The sequence below is a fragment of the Macaca fascicularis genome, chromosome 9, assembly GCF_037993035.2.
Source record: "Macaca fascicularis isolate 582-1 chromosome 9, T2T-MFA8v1.1".
NCBI classification, from domain to species: Eukaryota; Metazoa; Chordata; class Mammalia; order Primates; family Cercopithecidae; genus Macaca; species Macaca fascicularis.
This window is the reverse complement of record NC_088383.1, coordinates 140,967,745-140,991,484: the sequence shown is the minus strand read 5'-3', so window position 1 is coordinate 140,991,484 and position 23,740 is coordinate 140,967,745. Positions and strand designations below refer to the sequence as shown.

Genomic DNA, 23,740 nt, shown 5'->3' with positions numbered 1-23,740 from the left:
TACTGTCTATTCCAAGTGTTCCCCCTTGCTTCCATTACCGAGGTCGACATTTTCTTCCTGCTGAAGAAAAGAAGATCAGCTGGCACGGTACAAGCTGCCCAGGCACCGAGGCCTGCGGCTCCCTCTCCTATGCGTCCTCTGGTGGCCACACTGAGACGCTGGACAGCAAAGTCTTCCTGGGTGGCTCAGCTGAGCCCCTCCCTTTGTCCTCTCCTTGCAGCTACATGCACAAAACTCCTCTCACTGCACCAGGACTATGCTTCTTGGTGCAAACCCCACAAGCCTCCACCGGCTCCAGGGACTGGCAGGGTGCACAGGTGGGTGCTGGGGAGCTGAGGATGTTCCATTTATTGGTCTGGGGCTGACTACATGGGCATGTCCAGTCTACAAACATTCATGGAGCTGGTCACTTATAGGGCAGACATATTATTTGGAGGTATGTATTATTCATTACACTTCATCTGAGGTTAAAACAAAAAGTAAAAGGTACCTCCCGCACCCATCTCTGTGTCGAGTGCGGCGGTCAGGGAGGCTTCTAGGGAAGCCCAATTCACACTGAAATGGAAAGGACAGAGAGGAGAAGGGTGCTGGCTGGAGGCCGCCTGCGGTCAGAGGTGAGAGCTCAGGTGTGAGGAATAGCATCACACATGAAAAAAGGACAAAGGTCTGCATCTCCCTAACACCCAGCTGGAAGAAAAACATAAGCTTTAAAATCAAAACAAAAAATTAATGAGAGTATTTTTTGTTATTCTTGTAATTAGAAACCAAAAGGGAGAGCCTTGAAAGCTTAGGGAAAAAAAATCTCTCAACTGAGTCTTGTCTGGCCAAATTCTGTAAAAAACGAACGTGGAGAAGTGTGTGTAGTGAGACTTCCCCCATTTTAACCCAGTTAGTGCTGACCACAGCCTTGGATTCTTTAGATCAAGAAGAGTCAGTTCAATGAAGTTCAGGCTTAAAAAACACACACCTGCCACAATCCTCTAACAAATCTCCCATTAATCAAAACACATGATGGCTGCAATACTTACAAAGATTCCTTCTTTTATTTTAAAAAATTTTAATTTACATATAAAATAATTTGTTTTCATTTTTAGAGATGGGGTCTGGCTATGTTGCCCAGGCTGGTCTTGAACTCCTGGGCTCAAGTGATCCTCCCATCTCAGTCTCCCAAAGTGCTGGGATTATAGGTATGAGCCACCGTGCCTGGCCAAGATTTCTTCTTTTAATTATATCCCTTTTCTGGCACTAAAATAATTTAAGAGCAAAAATTTAAAAATAGCAACATTTCTGACTCTTACCCAGTTAGGCTCAGATACATAAATAGCCCATTCTGAACTGTTAGAGAGGTACAATCTCAAATACTGACCTAAGTCATTGTACAGAATTACCTGTCTGTGGTCTCTTCCCCATGCACTGACTAATGAAATAACTATACTTCTCACAAGCCTTCAGTAGGGCCACCAATTATACCCATTTTATTTAGGCTAAACCTACAAAAGCAGCCTTGAATAAAACCAAGACTGGGCCTAGTAAAGGCCTACTGTTTTCCCAAAATGAGCATGTGAACTCATGGGTTGTGGCAGGGTCTGATCGGGAGGAACAGGGGTTTCTGAGGGTGGGGTATGCACAGGTACCTGGGTGGGAGGTGGTGTTGCCTGTAGAAGAGATGGACGAGACTGGAGGGGGTCAAGTGCCCACCCTCAGGGGTCCCATCACACTTCTACTTTAGGGTCAGCAGTTTCATGATAAAGGAACTGCACAACTCGTGTTACTGTCACTAAAAATGATTTACACTAATTCATGGATGCAAAGGCAGCGGCACTGCGTATCAGACACCACCACCATTTTGGATTGAAACATCTTGGCTCACATTATAAACTACATTTTCAGCACATGCCACAGCCTTTCTCACTTTGATGAGCTCATAGGAAACAGGGTGATAACCTCGATGTGAGAAGTCTGAGGACACTCCTCCTGGGAAATTGGGAAATGCACGACCCCAGGTGCACCCACCCCGCACGGCAAAGCTGGAGAAATGGCATCAGAACAGACCCAGCGTCACTCCCAGGGGCACGTGTGTTAGGGAAAGGCTTCTGCAGCTCAGCGTCCTTCTCTGTAGCACTTCAAAGGCTAATGTGGAATGGGCTCGCTCACTCGGCTTCACTTGATAAACAATAGCGTAACGGGCTGAAATCTCATTAAAAACCAGTCACCCAACCCAACCAACTCAACCAGCCACACCCACCCCCCCCGGCAACGAAACCACCCAACCAATTAACCAACCAGCCAACCCACCCACCCACCCACCAACCGTTTTCAGATCTAGTAATGGCACTCCCTTGGGACCAGGCAGGGTTTCCTTCCAGGGGACACACCTCTGCACAGGTGCTGGTTTCTCACCAAGACACACCCGGGCTGGAGTCCAGTTTGCTGGACACCCTTCACCATGTTCCATCTAATTTAAGACACACATCAGTCGTACGTAGCACCAGGCCAATTATAAGACATTGAGGTTTTAAGTTTTACCCGATTTCATAGATATTAAAATGTGAAAAAATCTAGGCCCTGGAATTGACGAAATATGGTCATTTCATACTGCATGATGCGGGGGGGGGGGGGGGGTGGGGATAGGGGGGCGCCAACAATGGAGCAAATAACTTAACAATTAAAAAAGTAATGATGCTCATGGACGGACAGGTGAAGAGTTCTGAACTGTCAGCATCTGCCTAAGTCAACCCCAAAGAAATGCCATGAGAACATTCTGAATGCATCTTGGTGGCCCACAGCCTATCTTTCGATCTGCAGCCTGTGCTGTTTCACCTGCGAAGTGTTCGGAATTCCATCTGAACTTCAACTTGCCAGGTGCTGTTCCGAACCTTCAGAGAGAAGGGTGGTCGGTACGTCCACCAAGATTTCTGCTGTAGAATTAGATGTGAGTTTTCCCCTTAGTATTGCAGTATTGTCTAAAGACCACATGTGACTTTTTGCCTTTGTGAAAATAGGAGAAAGACCTTGCTTTAAACACATGTGTCATGAGCGCAAATGCCTTTCATGACTCAGGAGGTGGACCTCACAGTATTCCACCCAGCAGGACTCTCCAAACAGCAGACGTAAACGTTTATTCTTAACTTCTGAACGGCATTGGATAAAGAAAAGGCAACGTATACCCGTAGTGCTGTGATTCTAAACGGATCTCGAAGTCTTCCATCTTCGTCTTTCAGGTTATAACCTTCTGCTCTTTTATCCCGTTCACTTATTTTCCATAATTTTATAGTTTTATCTGAAAATAAAAACCTCATTCTCCATATGAAAAGAAAAACTGTAACATGCATCACTACTGTTTGAGTATTATATTAGAAAGCGGTGTGGCCCTATGTTGGTTTATAAGCTATGGGGTCTTTGAACATGAATATTTCCAATTGGAGGTGTTTTGCACAATAAACAAAGATGTGGAGACGTGCAGAGTAACATCCTAGTAACTTGCACGTGTGGTTTTTGTTGCATACTTTGAATTTTCAACCTATCACTTGCTACCCTAGATAACTTACCCTCCCCACAAAATTTAAAGCAGGATTAACTTCTAAAATAAAAAGAAATCTACACACACAGAAAATTAAAAATAAAACACTAAATCAGCCACTTAGAAAACAATTCTTACCATTTGTAGAGAGTAGAAAATGAGCAGCATTCTGTTGTGGTAACCACCTAATTTTATTAATTTTTTCCTCAATTTCTAGACTTTTCAAATAGTCAAACTCTGGTTCATGACTTTGAAAAGTGCTGTAAACATTATATTCTCCCCTAGAATGAGGGCGGCTTTTGTTCTGCAAAGAAACATGAGAGCTGTTTTAATGAACAAAGCACAGTGCAGAGAAAATTTCTGTACTATAAATTTGAATATCAAATGACCATACGTATTTTTTAAAGCTAAAAAATCCTGGCTCAAAAAAATCTCAAACAGATGAAACTCAGAATCAATGTTTTGGGGAAAAAAACAAAAAAGAAAGAACCTGATTTCCAACTCTTCTATTCCACTTCTAGGTATGCATCTGGAGCAGGGTCTGCCAAATGCTGCCTGCTGTATTTAAGGCAAGTGTTAGTGGAACAGTCAGGCCCATGTGTGCACATACTGTGTCTGGCTGCTTCTGTACCATCTGGGTAGAGGTGAGTGGTTGTGAAAAGGCCGCATGAGCTACAGAGGCAAAAATGTTTGCAATCTGGCCCTGGAGAGAAAGCGTCTGCAGAGTCTGCTCTACAGGAGAGCCGGCACGGGCCCGAGGAGCGCGGCACAGCGATGTGGCGGCTCCAACACGGTGGTAGTGAACCAGATGCCACACGCATGCCAACCAGAGGAGAAGGGCACCAGTAAGCCACAGAGCCGTGCGGGCTGAGATAAATGAGCAAGCACAGACAACGGCACAGTGCTGCCCAAGTGAAGCAGGCCGCACAGGCGCCCAGAGTGAGGCGCTGCTTACATATGCACAGAACGATTCTGTTACAGAAGTAGAGAAACATGCTTGGGAAGATATATACCATCTTTGAAATCATGAGCAACTCTGGGAAGGTAGAGAGAGGGAGAAGGAAAAAGACTGGGAGGAAAGTAGCAGGATGAAACGGGGAGGGGACAACAGGAGCGTCATCGGTATCCCAAGCACTCTCTTTCCTTTGATGAAGGGATAATCTCCGGGTAGTGGGTTTGCAGGTACATCTATATTAACCTCTGAATCTTCTGTACGCCCTAAATGAAATTTTCTATTAAGTATTAAATATTTCATAATTCAAAATCAAGGACGCCAGTATTTTCATTCTTGCTCTATAACCAGTATCTAATATCTTAGGTGTTTAACATTTTAGTACATATGCTAAAGAAACAGAACTAAACAAACTTTTAAGTCTCGACAGATGTTCCTTTATATTTCCAATCTGATCACGTATCAGAAGACATCCCAAGAAGCTAGGCCACAGCTCTCCGCCGCACGGAGTCCGATGTGCAGGGCACTCCTTCCACCGAAGCCTCCGTGGGCAGGAGCTGAGCGCCTCGCCGCTGACTGCCCCGCGTGTGCTGCACAGGGCAGATGTCGAAACTGCTCTCCTCTGACCCTCTCCTACCCCTCTACAAAAAAGCACAGCCCCTCAACAGACGGTTCTATTGCAAGGGAGAAAAATGGAACCGAATTATTTAAAAAGAAAAATCTGTATAACTAAATTAGTCCTATACCCGAGACATTCATCTATCAAGAAAAACCAGCGGAATATAGGCAAAAAAATAAAATGTCCAAGTCAAAGTGCTGCCTGCGCCACCCTTTCTCCCAGGAGCCAGAACAAGAATGATCCCTGGGCTGCAGGCTTGTCTCTCTGCCATGTACTGGTTCCAACTCCCATCCCAGACACCCAAAACCCAAGCAACCCCTCAGCCTCCTCCAACACTCCGAGATCTCATGGAGAGCCGCTCTGCTAGGGAAAGGAACTCTAAAGGAAGCCTCGGCAGGGACAGAGACAGGAGTAGGGGAGTAACACACAGGAAGAGGAGGAGGGAGCAAGCACCTTCTCTTTTTGGACATGCTGATTTCTGATTTAACCTGATTCCTGGGGACTAGAGCTGAGCCTGGAGGGCAGGGAGCTGCAGAGCCACATCCATAAATTCTGTGTGCCTTAGTTTTACCAGCTGGGCTTTCCTGTAAGACTTAATCTGCACAGAAAAATAAGAAAAGCTTGAAACTCAAGGTGCTGACTATGCTCCCTACCTCATCTTCTGCATAGCCAGAGCTTCCCAACAAGCTTCTATGGGCCTGACTCCTGAACCTCAGGCCCTGCACCTTCCACAATCTGCTGGGGCACTCACTAGCCTTCTGAATCCCCCATGCTCCTTTGATTCTAAGATGCACAGGTGGACACCTCTGAACCTTGCTGCAGCTTCTAACTGGGAGCTGGGGTCGCTTAATGGGCAGCAGCTTCATCCTCTTGGCAGCTGCAACACCATCCGTGGCCTCTCCGACCACGGATGAAAACATGCACTGCCACCCTCACCCACACAGAAACACAGGACCACAGTGAGGGTCACACGTGGCAACCAGCGAAATATTCTAAAAACAGATGGAACATGCAGGCCTTTCAGATGTTAACCAAAATATGAAGGAAAAGAAAAAAACTGCCTGGGGTTTATCAAGTTGCAGTTGACTGGGTTTATTAAAGAACTTTAGTAGGGACTTGCTCCTGTGTAAATCTGTCACTCACATAACAACTTAATATATCTTAAATAAGCACTTAAAACTCCAATACCCAACATATTTTAGAACGAGATGCTTGACTTTTATCATGGTCTGTTTTATATTTGAGACTATTATTTTTGGGGTTAAGCAACGATTCACAAAAACAAGAGAAATTCCATTTTCTATCCTAAAATCTGTTAGGCAGGGATGAGGTATTTTCCCTAAGGCTGTTGCTACAAGGACAGACTTTTTAAAGAAGCTAAAAGTGAAGTTTTGCAGTAAGATAACCATGACTCAGCAATTTGTTAAAAAATCCTGCTGCTGCTCAGGCGTGGTGGTCCATGCCTGCAACCCCAGTACTGTGGGAGGCCAAGGTGGGTGGATCACCTGAGGTCAGGAGTTCGAGACCAACCTGGCCAACATGGTGAAACCCCATCTCTACTAAAAATGCAAAAATTAGCCGAGTGTGGTGGTGCGTGCCTATAATCCCAGCTACTCGGGAGGCTGAGGCAAGGAGAACCACTTAAACCCGGGAGACGGAGGTTGCAGTGAGCCGAGATCACGCCATTGCACTCCTGTTTGGGCGACAGAGCAAGACTCCATCTCAAAAAAACAAAAACTCGTCCCGCTTTAAAAGTATTATTTAACACCACAACCCACTTTTACTTCTGTTGAAAAAGGTAAGGTGTATGGTTCTTCTTCTTTTTTTTTTTTTTTTTTGAGATGAAGTCTCGCTCTTGTTGCCCAGGCTGGAGTGCAATGGTGCGATCTTGGCTCACTGCAACCTCTGCCTCCCAGGTTCAAGTGATTTCCTGCCTCAGCCTCCCGAATAGCTGGGATTACAGGCATGTACCACCATGCCCGGCTAATTTTGTATTTTTCGTAGAGACAGGGTTTCTCCATGTTGGTCAGGCTACTCTCGAACTCCCGACCTCAGGTGATCGGCCTACCTCGGCCTTCTAAAGTGCTGGAATTACAGGCGTGAGCCACTGCGCCTGGCCAAGGTATATGGTTCTTAAGTAGCATCATGTGATATTCTACTTCTGAGATAAAAATACAAAATTATAAATATATCAAACTGTGAAGATTTAGAAAGACTGATAATATATTTACTACTCACAAAAGGATTTCTTACCATCCCAAATCAGAGAAAACAGGAATTATAAAAAATCTTTAACTACCTGGACATAATCAAAATTAAAGCTGCAACAGATATGTTTTGATAACGAAATTGGTTAGCACCTGTCAATTTTCCCCATGTGGCCCAGGGACAGTCCTCCTCCAGGCTCCCCTTCCTGGGGGCAGGGCCAGCACTTCCTGCGTACAGATCTGCAGAGTGGGGAACCAGGGCCCACCAGCCTCTAAAAGTTCACCACGTAAATTTACAGACCAGACTTTGGAGATGATAAACTGTCCCTTTCGTCTGTTAGGAAACTCAGAGACAGGAAGGGCAAGGGACAGTATTTACACTCTGTTAAGGAAAAGGCAGGACAAATATTTCAGACTCCAGGCATGGCTGCGCCGAGCCAAGGTTCCTGCCCGGCATCCTTGCCTACCAAATCATGATCTCGCTTCCTTTATCACTGCTCATGAGGACCTCTGACGAGGCTCCAGAAAGAAGAGGGAGGGGGCTGGCAAGGCATCAGTGAAAAGGAAGTGCCGTGACCTGGAAGCCAGTGTTTGTTTATGAGCTGTGGGCTCCTCCAAGGCCCACACTCTGAAGGTTCCCTTCCCTCTGGACAGGTGAAGCCTTCAAGGGGGCATGGAGGAGTGAGTGCTGCTCACCTCTCCTTGAAGGGAAGAGAGAATTCACACCCCTGCCAGACTTCTCTGCAGGAAGTGCTGAGAAAGCTGCTCACAGCACAGTGCCCTACAGAACGCTCTTCTCCCTCACGGCAGGGCAGGACGGCGGGGCTGGGCCAGAACCCGCACAGGCGAATAAAGGGATTTTCAGAGACAGCCGCCTGAGTTCTTATGGAATGAAAGCACATAAATGCACCTCACCATCACCCTGCATCCTTCATGGGGTCCCCAGCGGAATCTCCTCCCTACTCTGAAGACAAAGGCCTTGGAGACTTCACCGGGGCTCAGCAGCTGAAGCCAGAACTTAGAGACTTTCCGAAAGGAGACTCTGTATGGCTAATGTGATGGAACTGAATCTTAATGAAATGAGACAATGAGAAAATAATTTTGTGTCCTCCCTTCTAAGTTATATGCGAAAGGTTGAATAATTGCATTTGGTTTGTGGACTGAAAATTACTGACCTCTTGTTCACGCTGAAAAATAACAACTCTGCCGCCCTTGTCTCCTGTTGCAAGAAGATCTCCAGAGTAATTAAACTCAACGGTGGAAATGATGTCCGCTGTCAACAAAATACAGAAGCGATTTACCAGATGCGGTTTTGGGGAGGAGTCACGATACCAAAAAACTAATAAAAAGGATCAAAAGAAAGATAAACATATACAACGTTCTCCCAGAATAAAGCAAAATTGTCATGGCAAACTTGTAATTGCCAAGCGGCCACTCCTTGGTTCTGGTGCAGAGAACCTGCCAGCACAGGTGAATGGGAGTTTTACTCCACCTCCACGCCTGGGCCCCCGGTGCACCAGGATTTATCTAGACTGCGTTGTCTTGATGCAAGGATAAAGTGTAGAAATTTAGAAAATTCATTTTTAAAAGAAAAAAATGGAAAAAAATGGGTCCTGAAGAATGTTGCCTAACTTTATAATGCACATCTAATGTTAACTTTTACAATAAATCTGATTCTTATACAATAGTAATAAAAACGTTGTAACATTCTATGCTTTGTTGGCTTCTGTACAATGTAATATTCTAGACAGTAGAAGTTCCATGTCACTGTCTGGATACAGTTACCACCATTGATAATGATGACATCATTACCAAGTGAGACAACTGTCAGGGAGGCCTTGAGATCTCTGACACCATAACAAAGACCCCAGATACCAGCTCAACAGAGGCCAAGACCCCGGGGCAGAAGAAACACCATCACTGAACAGTGCAGAAGTCCTCAGGTGTCCTGAGGCTAACCCTTCGGGTTGGGAGGGGAGCGTCTGGATTTATGACAGACATTAAAAAAAAAAAAAAAATCCCAAGTCTGTCACTTGGACAAAGATTTTATATTTTCAGGGAGCAGTTCCATGATGGACTCTGGAGGAAGCTGGCTTCTCTGCAGTGCTGCTGTGTCGTGTGCGGACTGACGAGGATAAGGCCTGGTGTGGTCTCCCGAGGGGCCTACTGGAGCTTGTCCTATGGTCACAGCGGGACTCTTCGCCTTACCCTGCAGTGTGGGGGAGTCTCAGGAACAGCTAGAACACTACAAGCTCACCCCCCTGCTGGGCACCAACTCAAGGGCTCACCCAGGGCTCATGGTATCTTTAAAGTAAGAAGTAAAAAACCACTAAATGGTATTGTAAACAACCTACTTACTAACATATGGGCCCTAAAGCTGAAGTAACTCGAAGAGCTCCCCCTAAAAGTGGCTCTACTAGAATGCAAGTCTGAAAGGTCTGCAAAGGCATTTTAATCGTGTTAGTGAAGGATTTCCACCAACATCTACACAGCGAGCTCCTGCGGCTGGCACTGTTCACCGGCTTCACATGGGAATCCCTGGCCTGGGATTTCTTTCTTTTTAAAAACCTTCAGACTTTGGAAGAAGGATTAGGTTGCTTCTTAGAAGTGTCACTATTAAATTACTGAAAATAACCTAACTTGCTTAAATGAAACTAAAATACTATGTATCGGATTAAAAAGGTCTACATCTATGTCATTTATACCCAGAGGGTGTATAAAATTACATAATTAATGGTATTCTAGCTCTGTCAGTGATTTTCGAACTTAATTAAAATGGACTGAGTCTTTTAAAAGAGAAACTCCCGTAACTGTCGGTGCTGAGAAATTTCATTAAGCTATGCAAACATGCGTGAACCTAAAGTTAGAAATACTGCAGCGCTCAATCTCTAAACCCAAACTAAATACACAAAATTACAAAACCAACATTTAAATTATCAATATCAAATTAACCTGATGGAGATAGTTTTTAATAACCAGACTGATGCTGAAAGCATAAATATGGTATTAAAGACACCAAGTTATGTTTTCGTTTTTTTTTTTTTTTTTTTTTTGAGACAGGCTGGAGTGCGGTGGCTCGATCTTGGCTCATCGCAACCTCCATCTCCAGGGTACACGTGATTCTCACGTCTCAGCCTCCTGAGGCACTAGGATTACTCGCATGCGCCACCACACCCAGCTAATTTTTGTATTTTTAGTAGAGATGGGGTTTTTGCCATGTTGACCAGACTTGTCTCCAATTCCTGGCCTCACGTGACCGGCCCGCCTCAGTCTCAAGTGATCAACTTGCCTCAGCGTCCCAAAGTTGAGTTAGGTATTTTAAAACTACCATAAACTTCACCATGGCTGCATTCTGCCTCCATTTCCCTGCTGGGGTAGGGGGGGCTTCTGCCCACAGTACAGCCTGGCACCTCCTGGCAGTCCCGGGGAGGCATCGGGTCTCTTCTCAGCCAGATGGGCTCCACTGCGATGTCACAACGCACCTGCCATGGCACCACTGCCGGCTGGCTGTGCAATCCTCACCCAACATCCGGGTCACATCAAATCCGCAAGGTGTTGGCAGCCACCCCGAGTCCTCTCAGACTCCCCCCCGCCGAACACGGTGGGCCACGCGTGTGTGTTCATCTCCTTTACCCTCCCACCCCCGCCCAGGTGTCAGAAGAAAGCAGAAAAAGCATCTATGTGAGCAGCTTCAACAAACGTGGGGACAGCAAGGGGCTGGCACAGAGATGCAGAAAGTCTTTCCGCAGCTGCTTTCCCCAGGTCGCCCCCATCCCCCCTGCCAGGTGGGAGCACACAGCTACTCCAGCTTCCTGTTCCTCAGACACTGGCTACCAGCCACTGTCCCCAGGGTGCCCTCTGAAATACTCCAGCCCAGGGGAAAGGGCCTCAATATTTGAACATTGGGGTTTCACAAGGACATGGCCAACCACAGTGAAGCTGCCAGCTGAAAAGCCCACGCCCACAGAAACAGCAGCCTCGCTCCACTCAGAAATAGAAACCAACAGCCACGACCTGCAGAGCCTCAAGAAGTCACCAAAACAAAAATGGGTGGAGCCGGACACAGTGGCTCACGCCTGTAATCCCAGCACTCTGGGAGGCTGAGGTGGGTGGATTACATCTGAGGTCAGGAGTTCAAGACCAGCCTGGCCAATATTGCAAAGCCCCATCTCTAACCACTGTACTCCAGCCTGGGCAACAGAGCGAGATTCCATCTCAGTAAAAGATAACAAAAAACAAAAACAAGGATGGAATCTGAACAAAGAGAGACGGGAAAGCCCAATTCATGTTCTGGGGAGCTGTTAACTACCACCAGACGCTGCAGTCCCAGTGCTTGGCTGAGTGCTTAATAGGAGCCAGGTGCTATTCTAACCACACGCGAGCCCTGCACTAACCTAATCAGGCCTTCTAGGAGCCCCAGGAAGCAGGGCTATCATCAACCCCGCCTGACGGAGAGGAGAGGGATGCTGGATGTGGGACCCTGTGCCCGAGGTGACAAACCCCTGCTGGTGAGTGGGGGAGAACACCTGGGCTGGTCTCAGCCAGGACATCCAGCGGGGCCCCCAGGAAGGGAAGAATATGCTTGAGAAGGAAATAGGAGGAAAAAGTGCCATGTGAAATCCAAAGGGCAACAGTAATAACAAAAACCTTCAGATCTCCTCCAAAGGGTAGAGCAGAAAGAAAAGAGATGGACAACATGAAGGATAAGACAACCAGAGGATCCGTTTCGGCGGCCCACCTCCCAGCTGATGAGTTCTAGAAACACAACAGAGAAAGCAAGGGAGAAGCATCCAAGGCCCCGTTCCCAGGCTCAGAAGCCCCGCATGGCTGACGGCAGACCCAGGCTGTGCACATCTCAATACCAGGGACAAATAGGAGATTCTAAAAATTTCCAAAGCAAATGAACAGGTCACATACAGAGAGGGAGTCAGATGGCATCACACGGGTTGCAGGAAACATGGGTGGTTGCCACCCTCAAAATTCTGGGAGAAGCCAATTTTCAACCCAAAATGCTAGACCTAGTCAAGTTTTCAATCAAATCTGAAGGAGGAATAAAAATGTTTTTGAATACGCAAAGAGCCAAAACAAACAAACAAACGTGTTCTCAGGAAACTGCTGCGAGAGGCAATTTGGCAAAATGAGAGAAAAAGCCAAGAGAAAGATCGGGGATTTGACTTCTAAAAAACGGTGAGGAGAATCTCAGGACACGAGCCAGGCGGCCAGCAGGCCTCAGAGTGGCTGTCTAGGCGCAGGAGACTGGTCTGGGGACAAGAAGAGCTGAGAGCTGATCTGATGTGTTGGTATTTGATAGACCTGTTGAAGTGTTTGCTAACAAAACAAACAAAACCAAAAAACAAACAAATAAATGCACTAAAGACACAGATAACTAAGCATATGAGAAAATCAGGCAATCATTAGCTCTAGGAAAGTGAAAACTTGTATGAAAAAGAAAAGGCATAGTTCAATAATACACAATATTTACCTGTTAACAAAATACTATGTAACAAAAACTTGCAACAGATTTCTTTCAACCTCTTTATTTGTGGGGAGTGGGGGTACAGGTGGGCTGAAGATAGTATCAGTGAAAAGCGGAATCATCAGTTGCCACACAGGAGGTTGGCACTTACAGCTCGAAATCACGGAACGAAAAGTGAGCAGTCCCAGCACGGGAGACAGAACCAGGGTGGCCTCACACGGCAGGAGAGGAAGGGCAAGTGACGAGGAGGTCCCAGGTTTAAAGGCCATTTGGGTGCCATGAGGAAGCAGACTAGGAGCTGTGGATGGGGAAGGGGAAGTGGAGTCAGTGGGATCTGTAAAAGATGGCCTAGAAGTCACAACCACATGCCCCAGGGAGAGTCGGCCGCCAGTGGCAGGGAGGGAGGCGCGGAGCACAGCCAGGAGCTGCTGTGAGAATGGAGAGGGCAGGTGTGGGGGACAGAGCACAGCCCCTCAGGCTGCACTGTTTCCATGAGGCATGAGGGAGGGTCATCCGCTAGGAGTGAAAGGGAGGGGACACGGTTGATGTGGGGGAGCCTACGGCGGAAGTCCCCTCAGAAGAGAGAAGAGTGACGAGTCTTGAGAAATGCAGGCCTGCCTCGCAGTATCCATGCCCACTTCGGACCTGAGGCCAGCAGCTTATCTTTTTAAGCTGATCCTACACCTGAGTGGTTCTAAACCAAGCACTGTGTGGGTGGCCTCAAGACAACACAAAGCCCGTATTCACGTGGCTTACGCTTTAGTGAATGAAACACTAAGGGCAACACAAGACCATCAGGTACCGTTCCCACGATGGCATTTCCAGCCTGCCCAGTGGCTGGGAGGAGGCAGAGGCTCAGAGGATCAGGAGGGGGAGCCTGAGCAGGGCAGGGACGCCCGAGTCTGAGCCCCAGGGGAGACAATGGCATGGAGGAAGCTGGTGTGGGGAGCAGGGTCACTCTGCTGGAAGCACAGGAGACAGGAATCCAAGGGAGTGCCTGAAACCAAGATTTCCAAGGCAGTGCAGGGGGCAATGACAAGACTGTCTGGGGCCATCAGCCTTCAGGAGATCCAGAAACTGCATCTGGAGAGAAACACAACGAAGGCAGACAAACAACTCCAGGGTGACTTCTGGGGTTGAGGACAGAGGCGCCTGTTGTATTATTCTTCTACTTTTCTTTTATATGTACACCATTTCTAACTACTTCCTTTAACTGGTCTGTCAAATATGAATGCATCAGATCAGCTCTCAGATCTTCTTGTCCCCAGAGACAATGTCTCCTGGCCCATCTCCCCTGCCTGGATGCCCATTTGGAAGCCTGCTGGCTGCATGGCTCATGTCCTGAGACTTTTCCTCATAGTTTTTGAAAACTCACTAGGTTTTTCAAAACAACATAAAAATGTGACTACTTCACTTCTGCACTTCTCTGGATCTTCACTTCCGCCAGCCTCCGCCCACGGCACCCACCACCTCTGCTGGAGGGTTGCTGCGGCCTTCAAGGGGTTCCCCCATTTCCTCTCCTGAGCCTCAGAGCCCAATGTCCAGAAAGCAGCAGGAGGAAGCTCATGAAAAAGCATAAAGATAACATTACTAGCCTGAAAACACCCTATCAATACCCAGATACCACAATCAGTCTATCACCAGAAAAGATACAGTCCTCAAAACGCATCACCTAAAATTACTGAGTCACTGTCAAAACAAAAGGGATCCATGACAGACACGACATGAAAGTTTCCCGCAGGTCCGTTTCTGCTTCCCCTCTTCGGCTAGTTCTGGAGTGGTCATTTAAACACACTTCCTGGCACATAACCACAGACCAGGTACTCCTCACAAGACCATGGCCCCTTCCCGATGGTCTCCACCTGGCCACCAGGAACTGAGGTGGCCTAGCAGCCCAAGAGGTGGTTATAAGGAAAACCAGTGCCCTACTGGAGGCACCAGCAAATCGGACCCCCAGTAAATACCCAGCCACACCAGGAGCACATTGCCAGGATGCCAGGCCTGCCCACCCTCCCTCTCTCCCTCCCTCCGGGGGCAGAGGAACTGGTGTCCACCATCCCCAGCCGTCAGGGAAGGGCGAGTACAAGCCACACTGCAATGTCACACTCTCACACACCGGCTGAAATGAGACTGACCTTTAAAGATATCCACACGGCAGCTCTTGCAGACTGCTCCTGGAGCAAACGGGTACAGCAACTCTGAAAACCATCGGGCAATATCCACCAAGGCGAAACATGCATATCCGGTGACCCAGAAACTCCACTCCAGACACACAGCCACCAGAATTACACATGTGCATCACTGAACCACTTACGAGAATCTTCACAAAAGAATCAACTCGAATGTCCGTCAACAGTAGAAAAGATGCATAAACTGTGGCATATTCATACAACGGAACACCACGCAGCAATGAAAATAATCAAATGACCACCACCTAACACCACAGGTTACTTACAGAAAGCTGAACACTGCAGAGGACTTAGGGTGCAATTCCATTTATACCACGTTCAAGAACGCGTGTCCAATGCGCGATGCCAGCTGGGGCAGGAGCTGCCCCGGAAGGAGGGAGGGAGGGCCTGGAGTCCTGGCAATGTGCTCCTGGTGCGGCTGTGTATTTACCGGGGGTCTTTGCTGGGCGACAGTCAGTACTGCATGCCTGGGATCGGTGCCTTCTGCAGGTATCCCATACTGCAGCAAACATCCCACGGACTTCAGGCACAAGCAGCTGTCCATCTTCACTCGGACTCTCACCGCCTCCGAGCTCTGTGCCTCCCGCACTCCGACCCGCACACCCCTCTGACCCACGCACCCGCCCTCTCTGAAGGCTCCCTTCATCCTCTTGATCTGAAACGTGCAATCCCTGACAGCAGCTTCCCCCAGGCCCTCTCCACGGGGGTCTCTGTTCTCTCACACCCGACTCCCTGGGGAGAGTTTCTCCTTCCTCCATTTGATGCTCCCAGACCACGGCTCCTCCCTCCTCAAAATGACTGTCTCACACCTTTCCTCTCCCCTCAAACTTCCAGCGCCCCAGCCACTCACTCTGCCCACTTCCTATTAATTTTTCATGAAAAACAGAAGAACCCAAAAGAGAACAGCCATAATCTCCCTGCCAAAGACACCCCCTGCAATGGAAGAAGCCACTGCTTCCAGCAGAGACCACCTGGAGCAGGATGACACAAGCCGGGCAGCTCTCTGGACTTGTGGTCACCACACCCTCTCCTCTCCTCCCAGTCCTTTGTGAACTCGCTGCAGGGAGTGCTCTGCTTCCCTGACTCACCAACTTCACCCATTTCAACCCACCCCTACTCTGGCAACCCGTTCGTTTCCTACCGTTACCCACCCAATCACTTCTCTCCTCTACACGCTGGGTAGAGACAAGCTGCTGGGCGAGGCCATTTGTTTCCTGCTCTGCGGCACCTGACAGAGCTGGGTGCACACACAACAGTCAAAACACATATCCAGCCAGAAGGTTTTCGGAAATCACAACTCCTTCACATAAAACTTCTCTAAGAATTTAGTACGTGTGCAGAAAGAGGAGTAGAGCTGCTCTCCAAGGATGCACAGTTTACTGAGGCTGTCAGGCGGTGAGCTTAACACAGGGCACTCTGGATATGACAAACTGACAGACAAGGAAAGTGGGAAACAGTCTACCTCTTCTAATGTTTTGTAGAGCCAGGGTCTCACTATGTTGTCCAGGCTGGTCACAAACTCCTGGGCTCAAGTGATCCTCCTGCCTCAGCCTCCCAAAGTACTGAATTACAGGCGTGAGCCACTGCACTCAGCTGGAAGTAAGACATTTTCTACAAGCAGACACAGATACACACATATACACGTTTCTGTGTCTTTTCAAAGAAACTCACCTAAAGGCAAAAAGTCCATTCTGTTCAAAAACCAGACAGAAACTAAATAGAAGTGAATTATAAGCCTCTACCATATATTAAAAAAATTGGAAAACTATTTATGTCCGAGACCCAGTAAGCCTCTAGAGACACTATAATCTAAAAGCATCCAAAATTGAGTTTATCCAAATTACTGACAGAGGCAGGGGACAGCCAAACGCAATACGTAGGCAAGTAGGGAAAGGTCCTGGGAGACTCTCTGTCCCGCCCAGGTCATTGTGCATGGGGTGGGGGAAGTCACCTCAACAACCCACATTGAAAAATCCTGCCCCTTAACACATGCCCAGTAAGGGAAATAAATCAATGTGGAGGGGCTCAGACTAAGGGCCTGTGCGCACTGAAGAACGGGGCAGAGCCACCAGGAATACTCACCTTATGCTGGGGATGGGCCTGGCCTCTTCAACCTCTGTGTGGTGGCCTGGTATTCAATTTGTGAGGGGAAAACCTGCCTGGAGAACCCCTCTCTTTTCTGAGAGCTTTCCTTTGCTTAATAAATTCTGCCCTCCTCACCCTTCAATGTGTCCGCATGCCTGATTTCTCCTGGTTGCAAGGCAAGAACCTGAATTTAGCTGACCAAAAAAAAAAAAAAAAAAAAAATCCTGCATCATTATGACTAGACTGGATAAAATGTGACAAAGCAGAAAATTCTGCATATTACTTTCTAGTCACTTAGGCACTAAAAAAAAAGTTTGTGGCAAATTATTCTAAAATGCAGAAGTCAGAAAGAACAACTGAAACTTAATTTCTCTGCTACAGGAACAAACAGTATTTTTGAAATATGAGAAGTATACCATATCCTAGGAATGCAAGGTTGGTTTAACATACAAAAACAAATCAACGTAATACATCATACTAACAAAATTAAAGGACAAAGACCACAGAGGTCATCTCAATAAATGAAGATAAAGCATTTAACAAATCCAACATCTTTCCATGATAAAAACACTCAACCAACTAAGAATAAAATGCAACTTTCTCAACTTGACAAAGAGTACCTACAAAACCACAGCTAACATCACACTTAATGATGAGTCTGAATGCTTTTCCCTTGAGAGCAGGAACAAAACAAGGATGTTTGATTTGTTAACTTCTAGTAAACATTCTACTGGAAATTCTAGCTGGGGCAATTAGGCAAAGAAAAGAAATAAAAGGCATCCAGATTAAAAAGGAATAACATATCTCTATTCAGAGCCAGCATTATATTGCATATAGGAAATCCTAAGGAATCCACAAACACAAAACCCATCAGAGCTAATAAACAGGTTCAGCAAGGACACAGGATGCAAGGCCAATAAAGTCAACTGCATTTCTACACCTAGCAATGAAAAATTCAGAAACAAAAGCAAGAGAACAACTCTGTTTACAATATCATCAAAAAGAATAAATACTTAGGAATAAATTTAATCAAAGAATGACAAGATTTGTACACTGAAAATTGCAAAATATTGTAGAAAAAAATTGAAGATCTGAATATAAGGAAAGTTATCCTGTGTCACGAAAATATCTCCACTGTTCTACAACAGTCAAGGTATTAACCCTGTCAAAATCCCAGCTGCCTTTTTTTTTTTAAACAAAAATCGCCAACCTAATTCTAGAATCATATGGAAGTGCAAGGGATCCAGAATAGCCAAAATGATCTTTAAAAAGAGCAGAGGTGGAAGACTGACATCTCCTGATTTCAAAACTCACCATAAAGCTATAGTAACCAAGACAGTATGGTATTGGCATGAGGACAGACATATACACCAACAGATCAGAGGTCATAGTCTAGAAGGACATTTATGGTCAACTGATTTTCAACAAGTGTACCAGGACAATTAATGGGAAAAGAATACTATTTTAATAATGATGCCAGGACATCTAAATATCCACATGCAAAAGAAAAAAGCTGAACCCTTATTTACACCACATATAAAAATTACATATAAATATCATTATAATTCATTGCACATAAATTACATATATGTAATTACATAAAAATATGGATCAAAGACTTAAATGTAAGAGCTAAAGGAATAAATCTTCACAATCTTGGATTAGACAGTGGTCTCTTACATATAATACCAAAAGCACAAACTTTTGAAATAAAAAAATAAAGTGGACATCATCAAAATTAAAAATTCTTGTGCATCTAAGGATGCCATGAAGAGACTGAAAACACAACTAATGGAATGGGAGAAGTTGTTTGCAAATTGTGTGTCTGATAAGGGACTTGTATCCAGAATACCTGAAGAACTCTTACAACAATAAAAAGACTGGTCTGGGCATGGTGGCTAACACCTGTAATCCCAGGAATTCAAGACCAGCCTGGGCAACACAGCAAGACCCAATCTCTACCAAAAATTTTTAAAAAGTTAGCCGGCTGTGGTGGTGTATCCGCAGTCCCAGCTATTTGGGAGGCTGAGGCAGGAGGATCGCTTGAACCCAGGAGTTACAGTGAGCTACGACCACACCACTGCACTCTAGCCTGGGTGACAGAGCAAGACCCTATCTGTAAAATAAATAAATAAAATAAAAAGACAAGCCAATTGAAAATGTAATTTTTCAAAAAAAATATATAAAAATGTCCAAATAAGCATAGGAAATGCTCAACATCATTAATCACTAGGGAAATACAAATCAAAAACACCAGATACCAGTTCACAACTATTAGGATGGCTAAAATTAGACAATAACAAGCGTAGGTGAAGATGTGAAGAAAAACTGTTCAAACACTGTCGGCGGGATTATAAAATGTTGCAGCCACTTTGGAAAACAGTTTGGTAGTTCCTCAAAAACATTAAACACAGTTGCCATATGACCAAGCTTCATTCTATAGACCCAAGAGCACAGAAAAGACATGTCTAAACAAAAACATGTACAAGAATGTCCATAGGTGCATTTGTAAGAGCCAAAAAGTAGGAAGAACCCATCAACTGATTAATGGATAAACAAAAATGGAAAACAGTTTGTCCAGGAAAGGAGGGAGGACTGATGCATGCTGCAGGATACACCTCGACGGCATCACGCTGGTGGGAAGCGGCAGGCACAGAGAGCCATGACTCCACGTATATGACATGTGGAGAACAGGCAAATCCACAGAAACAAAGTAATCAGTGGTTACCTGAGGGCGGAGCAGGGAGGGAATGGGAGGGACTGCTAGTGGGTTTCTTTTGGGGGTGACGGAGGAAGGTTCTAGAGCTGGGTAGTGCAGATGGCCATACAACTCTGAATATTCACCCGCACACTTCACAAAGGATGAGCTCTGCGCTCGATGAATTACAGCTCAAAAGCTGTTTTAAATAAAACTACCCCATGGATCAAGTCACTAAAAGGGCCTCACAACTTGCGAACATTCTCAAATACACTCTAAAAGTAGACTAATTATTACAAGTTTTAAAAATAACCAACAAACAAAAATCTGCTATAAATTTGTTTTCCACAAATTACTAAATTCATTTTCCTGTTTAAACCTAAAGGGACTTTGTTTTCTTTTTGGCTACTTTCCAATTTTTTTTAAGAAAAAGTTGACACACAACTCATTTTTGTGATGAGGAGTACTTAACATCCACTCTTTTTATTTTTCAAGAATACATCAGCATTAACAATAGTTACTGTAAATACCGTTACTTGACTTCTCAGAAGCATATACATAAGTAAATGCCATCAGAGAGAAACCGTCAATCTTTTATTACGTTTCACTGGAAAATCGGTGTTTGCATCACTCTGTTATCATAAGTCTTGTCTTGTCTAACAAATTTCAGAAGACTTCAGAATTTGGGAACCATATTAAACCACTGCCATTGAAGCCTATGAGAGGTAGGACCACTCTTTTCAAGGAAAATCTGATTTACTAAGAATATTCCATGCTATTTCCCCCATGCCATGCTGAAAAATGAGAACATCTTTATCCAAAAGGCTGTCTGACTGAATTTATTAACCTTTCTCTCAAACATATTAAAGCAACTTGAATTACTACTAGGCAATTTTATGCTCAATTTCATGCTTAGAAGTTCTTTTTGCAAATAAGAACTGTGTGAGCCATGGTAGACTCTGATTTACAGGCAAATCAAAGCACTTTATAACCAACAACAGGCCAGGGGCTCTGACACGATCACCAGCATAGTCACTTCGGAAAATTAAAAATACACTCTCCCCAACTGAGCAAAACCGGTTCCAGCCCACCTCCGCACACTGCAGCTGCTGAGTTCTATTTTTTAAACTCCAATCTGACCATGCGGTTTTGAATCCTCACTGCCCTCAGGAAAGACCGAAATCCTCATCTGACTCCCTCTTCGCTTTCACACCCCATCGCCCAGCCTGTTCTTCTCTCCTGTGTCAAGTCCTCCCACCCTCTCTCCCGTGTGCAGGCTCCTTCCATCCTCATCCCTGTCCAGGCCCATCCCTCATCCCCGTCCAGGCCCATCCCTCATCCCCGTCCAGGCCCATCCCTCATCCCCGTCCAGGCCCATCCCTCATCCCCGTCCAGGCCCATCCCTCATCCCCGTCCAGGCCCATCCCTCATCCCCGTCCAGGCCCATCCCTCATCCCCGTCCAGGCCCATCCCTCATCCCTGTCCAGGCCCATCCCTCATCCCTGTCCAGGCCCATCCCTCATCCCTGTCCAGGCCCATCCCTCATCCCTGTCCAGGCCCATCCCTCATCCCTGTCCAGGCCCATCCCTCATCCCTGTCCAGGCCCATCCCTCATTCACACCTGAGCTCAAGCGTTCCTTGTTCAGGGAAGCCTTTTGACTCCTAGAGCCCTCGTCTAATGGCAACAGGTAACTACTTAACTGCCGCAGCCTTAGGACCCCTGTGCGCTGTGGGGCAGTACCTTTACTCATGGTGCCTTCTCAAACCGCACCCGCAAAGTGAGGCTGCGGTACCCCCCGGTCACTCCCTGCACGTCAGCAAAGCCCCTCTGGCATCTCCTGTGGCAGATCTAGACATGCAACAACAAATATGACTATCTTTAAGTGTTTCAGAGTCAAACTAGCAAGAAGGCAGTGACGAGTATTTCCCTTGCCTCTACAGAAAAGATCACCACTCTGAGAAGTGGCATCGAAAGGGGAAAAACACATCTCACACTTTAGGAAATGAGCCTAGCCCGTCATAACAGCAAAACAAGCTGCTCATGTCTCTCTCCCAATAACCTGTCCCTGAAATTCGTCTTCTGTTAGCATTTATGAGAAACACACACAACCCTGAGATTCCTGTTTTATTTTTTGTAAAGACAGGGTCTCGCTATGTTGCCCAGGCTGGAGTACAGTGGCGTGATCTTGGCACACCGCAACCTCCCCTGCCTCCCGGGTTCAAGCGATTCTCCTGCCTCAGCCTCCTGAGTAGCGGAGACTACAGGTATGCCCCACTACGCCCAGCTAATTTTTGTATTTTTAGTAGCAATGGGGTTTCACCATGTTGGCCAGGCTGGTCTCGAACTCCTGAGCTCAGGTGATCCACCCACCTCAGCCTCCCAAAGTGCTGGGATTACAGGCCTGAGACACCATGCCCAGCAATAATTTTTAAAATAAACAAAAGTAGGTTAGAAACAAACCTCCTACTTGAAAAACTCCACATCTAATTCTGCCACAAAAAGGAATGAAATTCTGGCATATGCCACAACATGGCCAAGCCTTGGAAACATCACGTAAAGTCAGCCAGATGCAAGTGGACAAACACTATGTCAATTCCACCTGCATGAGGCCCCTAGACTGGGCAAATCCAGAGACAGAAAGTAGAATGGTGGTTGCCAGGGGCTGGGGAAGGGGAGAAGGGGAGTTACTGTTTAATAGGACAAAGTTGTGCTGGTAATAATGAAGCTGTTTTGGGAACAGGTAGTAGTGACAGCTACACAACGCTGCAAGTGCATTTAACACCACTGAACTGTACACTTACAAACGGCTAAAATGATAAATATTATGCCATGTATATTTTATCACAATAAAAAAAAATTCCTAGACCTCAAAAAAAAAAAAAAATCCCAATCTATGCCAACCTGGGTGTCCGGTTTCTCTCTGTAGGTCAAGTGAAACACGGCCCAAACCACCCTAAGTTGCTGAGATACAGACGCGAACTCCACAGAGCCCGCCTCTGGGTGGTGTGTGCGCCTCCACCACAGTCTGTCCTGTGGGGAACACGGAGGTCACCAGCGCGCATGGCCAGAGAGAGGTTCCATCTACTTTTTAAATAACCCAGCAGCAGACGTTTAATGGATTTCTACGATTACTATTTTACCTATGACGTACTGATCACTGCTTCAGGGAGTACGCAGAAAGCCCTATGCTGATACCTTCATAATCCAAATAGATTACGTCTTCTACTACTGAATTCTTTAATGAACAGTAAGTAAACTGAGAATGGTTAAAGTAAAAACTTTCTCATTCTCTCCATTTTAAGTCAAGATCACTATTACACACCTGAACTTAACCGGGGCTCTATGGCAGAGGAGATTAATAATTTTGGTTAATACTACTTCAAGGATTATCTAATATTTCAGACGCCTTTAACAACTTACTGATACATCTATCTGTTACCATAAACGAAGTCAAAATCTACTAAATGTGACCTGTGACATTCAACTAGATCTCTAGCGTCTGACAAAATTGCAGGGAGCCGGAGAAGCACGGCCGCGGCAGAGCTGCAATCCACCATCGGCCCCTGTCTGATAAAAGTGCTTTTAAAAGGCCGGGCGCGGTGGCTCAAGCCTGTAATCCCAGCACTTTGGGAGGCCGAGATGGGTGGATCACGAGGTCAGGAGATGGAGACCATCCTGGCTAACACGGTGAAACCCCGTCTCTACTAAAAAATACAAAAAACTAGCCAGGCGAGGTGGCGGGCGCCTGTAGTCCCAGCTACTCGGGAGGCTGAGGCAGGAGAATGGTGTGAACCCGGGAGGCAGAGCTTGCAGTGAGCTGAGATCTGGCCACTGCACTCCAGCCTGGGCGACAGAGCGAGACTCCGTCTCAAAAAAAAAAATAAAAAAATAAAAAAATAAAAGGCAACCCATGGATCTATTCGGATAAACACTCAAGAGCAGGGACAGGCTATGAACCTATTTCACAGACACTGCCTCCAGCGAGGAAGGAGT

The 23,740-nt window shown here is 46.2% G+C and overlaps 1 protein-coding gene across 18 annotated transcripts in view; it reads right to left on the bottom strand.

Moving 5' to 3' along the window:
* Positions 1-23,740, bottom strand: part of PPP2R2D (protein phosphatase 2 regulatory subunit Bdelta) — a 49,764-nt gene that overhangs the window by 11,586 nt on the left and 14,438 nt on the right. For 3 of the 18 annotated variants that reach the window (XM_074003088.1, XM_045361757.3, XM_074003086.1), the window contains 3 exons: positions 8,474-8,571; positions 3,659-3,824; positions 3,168-3,280 (listed from right to left, as the gene is read on the bottom strand). The exons of 3 other annotated variants lie outside the window; for them this stretch is intronic. Coding sequence is in view for 7 of the 15 variants with exons in the window: in XM_045361757.3 (XP_045217692.1) it covers positions 3,168-3,280; positions 3,659-3,824; positions 8,474-8,571 (377 nt within the window). In the remaining 8 variants the exon portion in view is untranslated. Of the gene's footprint in view, positions 1-2,820; positions 2,919-3,167; positions 3,281-3,658; positions 3,825-8,213; positions 8,369-8,473; positions 8,572-23,740 lie in introns of those variants that run through there. 12 more of the 18 variants (XM_074003085.1, XM_065521623.2, XM_074003094.1 and 9 more) reach the window with 6 other exon arrangements.